This window comes from Gavia stellata, chromosome 10, assembly GCF_030936135.1.
Source record: "Gavia stellata isolate bGavSte3 chromosome 10, bGavSte3.hap2, whole genome shotgun sequence".
Taxonomy (NCBI): domain Eukaryota; kingdom Metazoa; phylum Chordata; class Aves; order Gaviiformes; family Gaviidae; genus Gavia; species Gavia stellata.
Window position 1 is genome coordinate 26,667,471 of NC_082603.1, and position 13,328 is coordinate 26,680,798.

At 56.1% G+C, this 13,328-nt stretch overlaps 1 protein-coding gene across 1 annotated transcript; it reads right to left on the reverse strand.

Annotated features, from left to right (window-relative positions):
- Positions 1-1,112: 1,112 nt before the first annotated feature.
- TAL1 (TAL bHLH transcription factor 1, erythroid differentiation factor) lies at positions 1,113-10,352 on the reverse strand. The gene is made up of 4 exons (XM_059822026.1): positions 10,339-10,352; positions 7,106-7,534; positions 6,193-6,284; positions 1,113-1,572 (listed from the first exon to the last, which is right to left on the reverse strand). The coding sequence occupies exons 1-4, from the start codon at positions 10,350-10,352 to the stop codon at positions 1,154-1,156; spliced, it is 954 nt and encodes a 317-aa protein (XP_059678009.1). The 3' UTR covers positions 1,113-1,153.
- Between the last annotated feature and the right edge of the window lie 2,976 nt (positions 10,353-13,328).

Below are 13,328 nucleotides of genomic sequence, written 5' to 3' on the forward strand. Positions count from 1 at the left end.
GCCTCGGGCAGGCAAGGACCCTCCTGGTGCCAGAATAAATCCAGCACTGTAGTCCAGCCTGTGGGCATTGGCACAGCTGAACCACCACCATTTTCACACAATGAAACCAAAAAATTCAAAGCATACCATTAAAACTCTTTTATAACCCTATGTACATGCGCACTGTTGATGCATCATTGACTCCTTTTGCCTTTCTGTTGCTTTTTGAATTTAAGAATCCCCCAGTCCAAGGGGATGCTTCATTAGCAATTTTTTTTCTCCTTACCAATTCTGAAATTTATCTTCCTTGAGAGAAGCTCTGGCCCTACAGAAACTGCTGGGAAAACTCCAGAAGACCACAACAGGCTTGGAGCTCACCCGCTGAGCATTACCAGCAGAAGAATCAGGGACTGGGAGGGCGGCAGAAAACACCTATGTACCTTTTCGTTCAGTGGATACTGCATGACAGTGTTAAACAGAAGTAATCCCACATCATAAATACAACAACCCCAAACAATCCAAAGTTAGGTATAAGGGAAAGGAAGAAAGGGGGAAAAAAAAAAAGAGAAAAAAAAAGCCTTAATCCTTTTAATAGTTCTTTTGCTGAGGGTATTTTTTCACCTCTTTAAAAAGATACAGTCAAAAGCTCTTGGACAACAGGAGCACATGGCCCCAGCTCCTGCTCAGACCAATTGTATATGCCACAGGCTGGAGAAATGCTGCAGCACTGGCAGGTTTCAGCAGTCTCCAGCGCCACATGGAGCTGGAAAGCTTTGGTGGCCTCCACCAGCAGTGAGAGGAGTTTCATGCCTCAGCCGGGTGGCTGTTTAAAAAGTGATGGTCAGCAAATGGTCTGAAAACCCTCTAAATGCTGGAGAGGTGCTGGCCACGTCTCCTTCCCCTCCACAGAGTCACATCATGAGCAGTATGTACAATGAAGATGACTTCAATGCTTTTCTTCTTTGTACGATCACGTACCTAAATGCCGAAAATCCATCTGGTTTGGTCTTGTCCTCAGCCAACGCGCCGGCCACTCCGTCCCGGGCTGGGGAGAACAGGGAGCCCGAGCCCCTGGGGAAAGGCAGAGTCACAAATCCCATGGGCACAAGTTCCAGCATCTGCATGCTCGGGTCTTGCCTCCCCCTTGGTGCTTCGGGAGTGATGCGGAAGGTCATCACCGCTGCGCATTGCCTTCTACAGGGAGAATGGCATGGTGCAGGCTCCGCGTGTGCTTCGAATCTAGCGTTTCGTGCTCTTCCGTGAAGCTGTCGGGGCTTGCCGCTCCATCTAAAGAACTTCCACAGCTAGAGTTAGGAGACAACATATCCTGCAGGAGGTCTTCCTGGACTATCCCAGAGTCTTTGTTCACTTTGCCCCTTTGGTTTCCTTCTTCCTCCTGGTCGTTGAGCAGCTTGGCCAGGAAGTTGATGTATTTCATAGCCAGGCGCAGAATCTCGTTCTTGCTCAGTTTTTTGTCGGGCGGGTGGGTGGGGATGAGCTTGCGAAGCTCCGCAAAGGCTCCATTGACGTTCTGCTGTCTCCACCTCTCTCGGCTATTGGTAAAAATGCGACGAACCACTTTCGTATGAGGACCTGCAATTGCAACCATGCAGAATTAGAAGCGGCGCATAACAGATCATTTTTTACTTTGCTGAGTAAATCACCATTTCCCAAATTAACCAATTTATTTTAGCCACATCTGCAAGGCAGTGAAACAGGAGTTTCCAGCTAACTGGAAGCTAACCTGATGAGCTGAGGTAGCCATAATTTCTGTTCAATCCAGTGGAAGGGAGAAATGTAGTTGCATCTTTTTAGATGTCTCCTGAGATACCTATATTTACCTCTCCAAGGAGGAAGGCTTAGGCCATGACACACCTGCAGAAGGCTGCTATATTTTTAGGATATCTTAGCAACAAAGGTCCTATTAAAAGGTTGTCTCACTGGGTGGTTTTATTTTCTATCCCAAAAGCTTCTTAAGGGCATACCATTGGGACAGGAGAAAATAAGCTTGACCAGAGACTTTGACAACTCTAAGATCCAGAGATCTTCCCTGATGTAAGCAGGATCCAGAGCTGATAAAGCCTGTAGGACTGCCACCAGCCCTCTGGGTGGTTTCTATGAAATGGGGTGGCAGGATTCACCCCGTAGCAATGAGGACAGGTAGCAATGTGACCCACAGAGTGAAAGCAGCAGAAAGGGTGGAGGATGGAGGATGAAGCTGTCTCACAACTGACCTGAGGACCACCTGCTCTCTCTGCACATCAGTGCTGCAGGGCAAACACTCCCTATCTGACACTAAATGGAGAAGGGTCTCTAAATCGCTAGAGGTGTCCATTTGGCTTAGTTACATGTCAAGTCCCAGTAGTTTTACAGCCATATTCCTGAGGGGGCATGTTACACAGGATTAACGCACAAAACGCGTCAATTCTCCTTTCAGATCATCAGGGTTACTCCTGTTGGCATTAGCGAGATGTTATTCCCATGCTAGGAGAGACCCAAAAGCATGCCTACCCAAAAGTACTGTGCTACAGGAGTAGCAGTGCTGTAAATCAGAACTGCATATCCTTGGGTCCATGGAAACCAGTTCATGTAAGGAGATGCTACCATAAGATTCTCTTACTCCTTTCCATCCTCACCTCCAGGAGACACCAACAGTGGAAGGACAAGGCAATCTCATGAAACTCTGGCGGAATGACCATGGCAGAAACCCCCATAGGATGGGAAGCATCACATACAGTGAAAACCATCACAAAGTATGAAGCAAAGACTTGCAGATAACACATCGATGTGTCATACCCCAAAGGACAGGCTATGGATATTCCCATCCGCACCATCTCTCCCCCGTAGCCCCACTCTGAGACACTTGCCTAACTACTCCCTCCCAGTGGGAGCAAGTCCCTGGCCGTGGTGAGCAATTTAAGCCACAGCTCTGCCATCACCCACTGAAATCAGCATCCCGGGGGGCATTTAAACATAATTATATAGCAAAACTCTTGGCTGCTTTGAGTGTGGAAGTGTGGCCAAACAGATGTGATTTTTGAGTCAGGATGCACCTTGACAGGTCCCACCTGGCACAACACAAGAAGAGGAATCCCACATTCCAGATGATTAAGCACCATCACCTGAAAGGAGGTTGCAGAGACATGGGTGTCGGTCTCTTCTCCCAAGTGACTAGTGACAGGACAAGAGAAAATGGCCTCAAGTTGTGCCAGGGGAGGTTTAGATTGGATATTAGGAAAAACTTCTTCACTGAAAGGACTGTCAGACATTGGAACAGGCTGCCCAGGGAGGTGGTGGAGTCACCATCACTGGAGGTGTTCAGAAAACATGTAGACATGGCACTGCAGGACATGGTTTAATGGGCATGGTGGTGTTGGTAAAAATGCATTGGTAAAAATGCCTGGTTGGACTTGATGATCTTACAGGTCTTTTCCAACCTTAATGATTCTGTGATCACGTTTTCCTCCCTCCAGAGGAAACTGAGCCCCTTCGGTCTAGCACATCACATGAAATACCCTCCACAACTCACTTCTCCTCATGGCGTGCTCAGTCCCCCAAAATCACAAAGGTCCCCCCAGGGATAAGCTGGGGGATGTCAGAATTAGAAACTCATCTCCGACCTCTAAGATGCTGGTCTCATGCTTTAATAAAGCCAATTTTCTACTCCCAAACAGCACGTAAATGCCCTTCATATGAATTAATGTGCAAGAGCTCAGGGAAAAGGAAGGTTTCTTGTCCCTGATGCGCACTGCCCGCTGTGCCATGGGGTCATGGGGAAGGTGGGGGGGGACTAAAGAGACCTCAACAACACCGGGCTGCCCAGCACTGCTAATAGCGCAGTGGAGAATGTGCTGCAACCTGCTACAGTAATACAACAGTTTCAACACTCAAATGCTCTTTCCAGACAAGACAAAGCAACCAGCCTTGAATCTAGAAGGAGATGCAGCTTAAAACCTTTTTACTCCCATACGGGTATGAGAAAAAAAAGCTTGAATACTGTTTCTTTTCCAAAAAAAAATCTCAAGAGACTTCCAGTCTTCACAGGCTTCAAACATGTGTCTCTATTTACTGAAAGCTGCCAACTAAAAGGCATCTATTCATAAAATTTTGAAATCAGAAAAAAGACCTGTTCGTTTTCATCCAGGGACACCCAAACCAAGCTCCAGTATATAACACAAATTCTGACACCACTCAGATTTTTGGTTCCTGCATCAACCAAATTAAACCTATGTTTTAGAAAGAGATCAGATTTTGGCCAAAATGTGTCAAGCAATGGAGAAATTTAAAATGCCCCATAGCTGTGTTATAATAGAAGAGATTTACTTCTCATAAAGAAACTTGCCTCATAATTAATTCAAGCAGTCGGCTGAGAATTTTTGCCTGAATTTTGCTCCAATTGATTGACTGATGCTTTTTTTAATTGTAATTAGAGGTCTGAGGAAAACCAGTAAAAAGATGAGCTTCCGAAGTTCCAGAATATCCTTGCAGATACTTTTTTACGTTCTTATCTCCGTTTATATCTATTTTTTAAGAAGATATTCAATGCATCAAACTATCCCTAAAATAGATAAAGAAGTAGTTGCAAAAAGCCACCACTCATTTCCTCACAAAGGAAACCAAACACCGAGCACCCGGCAAGACTCCCCTGCCCTTCTGCACCTCCCGAGGGCTGAGGACCCGCAGGAGCGATGGTCCCCTGTGCCGCGGGTGTCACCCGGCAAGTGACCACCAGAGAGACAAGCAAAGCCCAGCAGACAGCCCAGATGCCTCAGCATGGGATGCACGTCCCTACAAACTGCTCCTGTTCAGACTCATCATCTGGTACCTATTTTTCCCTCAAAAATTCTGAGCCCAGCAAATTCACATGAGCTAGAACCTGCAGGATTGGGCCCAATCTACACACCTGCGAGCAGAAACTTGGTTATAACCAAGTATCTCTGAATCTTTAATACCTAATGTAATCGCAAGTCAAAAGCTCTAGTCAGACACTGTGATTTGATGGACTTTCACCGCAGCCGCTAAGCCTCTGAATGGAAGCCCAGCCAAAAAGACCTTCTTGTGCCGGGGCTGGGACAAGCCCTGTCCCCCGGGGCTGCGGGCTGAACGGACCGGGCAGCGAGTGAGGAGAGAGGGACTGACGAACGCAGATAATGCCCTGAGCCTATCATTTCGGACCGTCTTATTTTAGAGTGATGTGGAGTATGATTTGATCTGATTTTAGATCAGCCGGGTAGAAGGAAAGCAACAGCCAGCTAGAAAGAAGGAAAATTAATTGTCCGGCAATTGAAATACAGCGTTTACAATTGCTAAAGAGAAAACACGTTTCAATGGATCTCATTTGTACGGGCTGTTAACTCTGCAGATAAACGTGTCAGCCTTTCACATCCAAACTGTTCTCGCAAATACCCCTTTGCGTGGGCAGCGCTGCCGCCTGCACGCAGCCTCCCACAGCCCACGCCGGCTGCCTGGGAGCAGGCAGCGGGATCCTGCCCTGCCTTCTCTCTGCCTTCCTTTCTTTACACTTATCCTGCCAGTCCGACAGGGATCCCCGCAGCTGGGATCTCTGCTCGGACACCGGGCCGTCACCCCCCCATCTGCTCCCAGGCTCTGGCACAAGACCGGGCACGGGGTATTTCTCCACGGCAGGGTGTGGATAGACACCAAATCAAGCTGCAGACAAAAAAGCTGCTGGCAAAGGGACCAGCCACAATCCAGCTGTGACCCTGCAGACTTCAGCACAGGTTTAGCTCTTTGTTTCTAGGCGGTTTAAAGGCGGGTGGGATCTTTCTGCCCAAGCCTGTGGTCTGCGTTACGAACATCTCCTGGCTGAAAGGAGGCAAACACAGCATGTCACTGCAACGGCCCTGATCCAGCCTCTGCACTTCAGCAAGGACTTAATTTCAGTGGCTTCCTTCGGATTTAATCTCTAAGCAATTTGCAGAACAGGGATGTAATTAACCATACGCTGAACTGCTTTGCTGCGTGAAAGCAAATCCACCGAGCGGGCTGCTTGCTGGTCATCAGTCGGGACGGATCTGGGCTCTGCTCTGCAGAGCCTTACCGGGGGGGGCTACCCTGCCACCGCAGGCATCCTAGTCGCCTTTTACAATTTGGGGTTTTAATCCCAGCGCGTGGCATCCCGCAGCAACTTGCCCCCTTCAGCAGATGTGGGGAACCCCCCAAAGAGCCAGCGCAGGGGCGAAACGCTCTCACCGTCGGTGATCTCCATCTCGTAGGGAGAGGGTCTCCTCTTCACCCGGTTGCTGCCGTACATGGAGAAGGAGTCCGGTTCCCCGAAAAACCCGCTGCAAACGAAAGGCAGAGGGGCCGTGAGGACACACCGGCATCCCCCCCCCAGCCCGGCCCCCCGCGGGGCGGAAGCGCCCGGGGCCGGTGGGAAGCCGGGCGGCTCCGTGACCTCGGAGGGAGCTCAAGGCTCACGAAGCGGAGCCCGGGGTCGTGCGGCGACACGACACGCAGCCGCCCGGGGACACGCACCGAGGGACTCCAGCCCTTGCGCGGGCTGGGGGATGCGGGCGGCGTGGGGCAGGCGGGCTGGCGGCTCCCGGGCAGAACCCCCCCTCCTCGCGGCTCTCTGCCCCCCAGCCGCCGGGCACGGACGCCCACCCGGGCCGGGTCCGCACCGCAGCCCCCCCCCCCAGGAGAGGAGAGGGCAGCGGGGCGCGGGGGGCTCCGTCCCCGCACAGGCGGGCTGCGCTCCGCCCCTGCCAGAGCGTTTTCTGTTTTCGCTTATTTGCGGGACTCATCGGAGGACGGAGAGAGCCCGGGGAGCTCCGAGGATCTAAACCAGCCCTCGACAAGTGCCGCGTTTACTGACGGACCGCTTTGCTCTGCCCGGGGCATTTCTACCGTGATTTTTTTTTTTTTTTTTTTCCCTAGGAACGACAGTTTTTCGTTTCGGGTTATTTTTTCCCCCCTTTCTTCCTTTGCAAAGTTGCATGCAAACCCGCGATGACTAAGCGCCGAGCCCCGCGCGGAGGAAGGGGTGCTGCTGCTGCCGCCCCCCTCCCTCCCTCCCTCCCTCCCGCCCCGGCACCGAGCCCCGCAGCCGAGCGGGGCTCCCCTCGGGTTGCCCCGCCGGGGGTGGGGTGGGGGAGTCACGGACCTGTTGATGGTGGCCAGCGGCTGGCCCAGGTTGTAGAGCATGGCCCTGCCGGGGGGCTGCAGCGGGAGCGCGGGGGGGCTCAGCTGCACCATGCGGGCCTCGCAGGCGGCCTCGGCGGCGCGGCACGGCTCGGCGCCCGGCGCTCTCTGCATCGCCTCCCCCGCCGCCTCCCGGCTTTTTATGTCCAGGGAGCCCCCCCGGCGCACCAGCTCGATGACGGGCACGGGGGCGGCGGGGGGCCCGGGGGAGGGCCGGCCCGCCTCCTTGGACGCCCCGTTGAGCAGCAGCTGGGGGTCCGCCGGCGCCTCCATGCCCCCGCGGCTGCTCTCCGGCTCGCTCGTGGTCTCCGCTTCCGAGTCGTGCCGCCGGGGGGGGCGGGCATCGCGGGGGTCACTGGGGGGCGGCGGGGCGGGAGGCCTGTCCATCGTCCTGCGGAGAGAGGCAGCGGTGAGGGGCGGCCCCGGCTCGGGGGGGGGGTACCCCGCCCCGGGCACCGCCCCGACGTGGGGGGCGGGGGGGCGCTTCGGGGCTCGGGCTTCGCCAGCGAGAAATGGGGGGAAACGGGGGGAGGGCAGGGAAGGCGCTAATCGCCCCAGACCAATTAGAGTTTGCCGGCCCGGGACGAGCCCCGGCACCGCTGCGAGACGGGGCGGGGGTCCGCGGGGCTGCGCCGCCGAGCCGTGCGGCTCTCTGACGTCATGGAGCGCCCCGGCCCTGCCGTGACGTCACGGAGCCCCGCAGAACGGTGCGGCGCTGTGACGTCGCGCAGCTCCCCGGCCCCGCACGACGCACGGGGCGTCCGGGCCGAACACCCCCACCCCGCTCCGACCCCCCTCCGCAGCCGCGCAGCGGGGGCCCGAGCGGCGCCCGGCGCACCGCGGTGATCTACGCGGCTAGACGCGGAGGGCTGACACCATCGAGGCGGCTGATGCAGCGAGCGGGGCTCGGCCGGCACCCGGCGCGCCGCCCGACTGGGCGTTAAATTATGCGGCCAAATTACGGCCGGGCGGGAGGCGGCCCAGCCCCCCCGTTTGGGGGATTTCTCCCCGTTTTGGGGGCCCCGGCGGTGTTTGCCGCCCCGCGGAGCCAGCCCCATCGCGGCCCGGCCTGCCGGCAGCGGCCTCAGCCTCGCGGGCGACCGCCCCTCCTCCCATTTTTAGTTTTTAATATTATTTTTAATCAGCGAAATACACCTGAAGCCACTTTCGGGGGGGGAGGGGGGTAAGGCGGCCCATAACGGAGTCAATCCCCCGGTGCCGTCGCTACTGCAGGAAGGAGGAAGGGGCCCGGCGCTCGGCGCGGAGCAGCCCTCCATCCGCGGCCGCACATTGTCCCCTTCTCCCATTGAACGAACACTGTCGTGACAGGGCACCTCGCGCCGAGGGCAGGGAGCGATATCGCGACTATCGCCATGCTGTTTCTCCCACCACCCATCTCGTTCGTTGGTTTTTTCCTATAAATAAAGGGCTTTGCGGAGCAGAGAGCTGCCACACACCGGGTCTCCTCCCCATCCTTCTCCCTCCTTTGCCTCGGGTAATTTTTTTTTTTTTTCGTTTCTGCGGGGCTGAATTGCGAGAGAAAACCTTTTTTTTTTTTTTTTTTTGGCCATATCTCACCATCTCTCTTAAAAAAAAAACCAAAAACCCACCCCAAATGCCCAACCTAAAGCACAAGCTCTCTGCCTTCCCTCCAGCCCCCTCCCCGCCAGCCCTCTAGAAAGAAAAATCTAATTGCCTATTCCGATATTGTATAGGAAGAGATTACTCACATGTGTCATATTTAAGTAGGGACACCGCAAGTCTCTCCTGTTTCAACAAAAGCGCTCTCAGTGTCAGGCTGAATTTACTCCTCCCCCTCAAGGTACTTACGACTTTACAGAGAGGAAGGACACCCGCATCGGGATAAAACTGCTAAATCCTGGGAGGAAGAGAAGGGGGAGAGAAAAAGAGGAGAGGGTGGATCTCGTGGGCCCGGATTGCCAGAGATCAGTGGAGAGAGGGGTGCAGGGGAGAGGGAAGGAGGGGACGGCACCCCGGGGCGGCCCCTGTTATAGGGGACAGCCGGCCACCCCCGGGTCCCCCCCGCCTCGCACACGGGGCCACGGCCTGGCGTGGAAAAAATAAATAGCTAAAAAAGGAGGAGAAACAAACAAAAGACAAAAAACAAGCCCTATATTTGGGGCGAATTGCTCGGGGGTTTTGGACACGTTGCAAGCCCGGTCTCCCCGGGAGGAAATCCCGGACGGGGCCGGAGACGGAGTTGTTTTTCTCCCGATGGGCTCGCAAAGAGCGGCGGCGGCGGCGTTTCTCCCACGCCCGGCTGGAAAATTTAATTCCTGAAGGCACAAATTTAATTCCTGCGGGGCCGGTTACGGGCAGCGCTCCCGCCCGAGGTGCCGCGACGGCCGGGGCCGGGCCGCCGGCGGGCTGAGCCCGCTCCCCGCCGCGGATCAACAGGAAGGCGAGGACGGTTCCCCCCCCGCCGCCAGCAAAATCACGAAAAATAAGCTTTTCCCCTGCGTAAAAAACGAAATAATCCTGATGGCGTGTCCTCCCGCTTTCGTTAAAAACGAAATACACAAACCCGCAAAAATACCCGCAGCATTTGGCCTTCATTTAGGGGTGATTTCGTTTAGAAAAATGGGGCGGGGGGGGGGGTGCATTAATTCCCCGCCCGCTGTTTTCTGCTCCGCAAAATCCTTTTGTTTTCCAGCCGCGGATCGGCAGGAAATTTCCAGCCCAGAAACGCACCTCTCCCGTGGGCCTTTTGCAGGGAAATTGCCCCAAAGCGGAGGGGCGGGAGGGAGCGGTATATGGGGGGAGGCCCCCCCGGGAACAAGCGAACGGGCCCTGGCCGTGGCCGGGCCGGGTCCTGGTGTCCCCCCCCCCGGAGAGAAGCCGGGCCCGGCGGGTGCTTCGCCCCCGGCTCCCCCGCGGCCGGTGCCACCCGCCCCCTCGCTGCCGCAGCCCGGGGGTCCCGGGGTGGGGGGAGCGCACCCCACATTTCCAAAGGGGAAAGCGTCTTCTCCTCCTCACCCGCCCCGCAGCAAAGAAGAAAAAAAAAGATTGAAACCCCACCGCGGAAAAGATTTGGTGTTCCCCCCACCCCGCCTGTCTCTTACATGGGGCAGAAGCCCCCCAAGCACCCCTCGCTGCCCCCCGAAACCCCCCAAACCCCAACCCGCCACACCCACCGCCCCGGCCCGCTGCAGGGCCGGATTCCTCTCTACTCACCATTTGCTTTTCATTGGGAAAAGTGAGTGGAGCCATTTTGTGGCCTACGCATCGCGGCTATATTTGTAGTAAGTGTTGGGTGGTTTCAGCCGGGTAGGCTCTAATTCCACATCACGTCCAGTTTCCTATTTAGTATGGAGAGCGGAACACTACTGCAATGTGGCCGAGAGAGATAAAACCCCAGCAGTGGCCCGCCTGCCCTGATAAGCTTCTAAACCCATTATTTATGAAATGATTCATTATTATTTGGCAATTTTATCGAAGGAAAGCGGAAAATTATTGCAGGGATATGCATAGGAATAACTCCGGAATGCATGCCTTCTAGCTTTTTATGTGTGTGTGCTTAGATGCTCTTAAAAAGACACTGGGAAAAAAAAAAAGAGTAATAAAAAATTGCACTGTGGCTGCCCGCATCTGAATAGCAATTCTTTATTTTAGTCCTCTTGGAGGTTATTATGCCCCTGCTTTTTTTTTTTTCCCCTCCTTTTTTTTTATTATTAAATATGGAACACCTACTCCGTTCTTAATTAAATTTAATGAGACAAAATAAATTGTTGGAGATGCTGAGAGGGAGGCAAGGGGTGTGGGCTGCTTTGGGACAAGAGGAGGTAAATAAAGCACATCGAGAGGAGATGTTTTGGAGAGAAGTGGCCCCATCCCCAGCCTTCCTCCCCCCACACCGTGTGTTTTCGCTGAAGGGCTAAATTGGGGCGAGCTGCCTGTCTCATCTCCCGTGCTGGGGCGGGGGGAGGCCGAGCATCCCTGCCGGGCCGGGGGATGCTGGGGCACGGGGAGCGGAGCGGGTACCGAGCCGGCACTCCTCGCCCTTGGGAAATTTGGGATGGGAACGGAGGGGAGAGCTCGGGGCCGGGGCCTGGGCCAAACCTGGAGGAGAGGGGCCTGGGGAAGGGGAGAAAGGGCTCTTGGCCGCCCCGGAGCAGCGCGGGCCAGCCAGCGGGGCTCGGGGGCCGGGACCGGCTGCGCGCCCCGTCGGGGCTGGGGCTTAGCCCGGCCCCGGCGGGCTCCGGGCCCGGGGGGGACGGGGACACCCCTGGCCTTCGCCAAAGCCGCCGTGCAAACGGGGCGGCTGCTGGGGGACGGGGAAGCGGGCGGGTGCGGGGGTCGGGTGCCCTACGCGGCTCTTGGAAGGCGACGGGCCGCCCCTGAAACCCTCCCCACATTGCCGAAGGGTCCCGGCAGAAGAAGGAGGGGAGGCGGGAATCCCTGGGAGGGTCCAGGGTTCGTTCCACCGGACCCCCACAGGTAAAGCGGTCCTAAAGACAGCGGCGAGGAGCGGTTTTCGGTAGCTCGGTGGATCGACCTGTCCGGGCAGCCGAAAATCAACGAAATCGCCACCGGAGCGGGGCAGGGAGGAGGGGGCCGGGGCTGAGCACCTCCCGGCACGGCCCCCGGTCCCTGCTGCGGGGCTGGGGCGAGGCTGCTGCCCTCGGCCGTGCGCGGAGCCCGGGGCGCGGGGGAGACGCCGCCGCCTCGTCCGCCGCCGGGGCGATGCGGACCGGCCGCACCTGCCGGGCGGCCCGTGTGGCGGGGCCGGCGGGGCTGGGGTGCGGGGTCGCTATTGTCTCCCCGCCACCTGCACGCCCTCCCGCAGGGGGAAATGCCGGAGCTGTTTTTCTTCCTTTCACTCCTTCCCCTCAGCCTCCCGCTCTGGACGCGGCCGTGGGAGAGGTTTCCACAAACCCTCTCCGCTCCCCCGCCCCGGGCGCGCCTGGGGTCGGGTCCCGGCAGGCAGGAGCCCGCACGATGCCGGCAGCGTGCGTGGGGCGGCGGGGCAGGGACGGTCACGACGCGGTGGAGAGCCCGCCGTGCCTCCCGCCAGGAAACACGACCATTTTCAAGCCGGCTCCTCTCACCAACAGGAAGCGTTAAAGATAGAACAGCCGGGGCTGGGCGGGGGAGATTAGGAAGCCGAGCATCTTCTCTGCACCCAGGGCCGCTGCGGGGCCATTCCCACCCGCGCCTGCCCCCGCTGGGGCGGGAGCCGTGGCCGCGGTCAGCCCACCTCCGCCCGCACGGCTGCCCCTCGCTGGGCAACCCCACCCCGAGCCTAACGGGGACCCTGGTGTGGCAGGCGACGGGCTCCTTCCTCCCCCAGTGCCCTGCCACGGGTGGGCGTCCCGGTCACACCGAGCAACCAACCCAGGGCTCGCCCCCTCGCCGCACCTTCACAAGGCGAAGAGGCAGCAAGCCCTGCAGTGGAGGCAGGGAGCACCAAGCTTCAACAGAATAAAGAGGTCAGTGATGCTCCGAGCAGGCCCAAGACCTCCTGAGCTAGCACTATAAATATCTTCCTTTAATTATGACAAAGGATAGCTAGAAACAACGGAACCAAAAAAGAAGGAAAACCAACAATAAAGCCTTACGCCCTGCTGCCCCTCCGCACGTGGCATTGCCTGAACAGGCGCTTGAGTTTGGTCCCCATAGCTCAGGCTTAACGAGGCCAGACCTGGCTTTCCGTGTATTTTTGCCTCCAAGCTGCAGTAGACGCTTCAGGAAAAAAAGGCCAGGCATCTTGAAATTACTCAGCACTACACTATGAAAGGAAAAGCCGCTTTAGGGAAGGGTGGGTTTTTGTTGTTTTGATCAAGTAAATTAACATTTCACTTGCTCAGAAGTTGCTGTCCAGGATTATATGATTTGTGTAACTTAATATAACACCACACCCTTGTCCTGAGCTGTGTGCAAGTAGTTTGGCTTTTGTTTTCAATTTGGTTCTAGCCCTCCAGCGTTTGAAGAAAGTCTTTAAAATATTAACCAATACAACTGTCATCTTCCTGTGTTTCCAGACATTTTACAATAGGAAACAAAGAACAAAACCCTACAACAATAGCTCAGAGGTATGAATTGCCTCATTCATCTCACTGGAATGTTCAAAAACATTAACTATTTTTTGACTGATTCAGCAGAAAACATGCTGCCAGATAATAAGCTCGTGCCTGATCCAGGGGTGATTCAGGGACTGAGAAAGG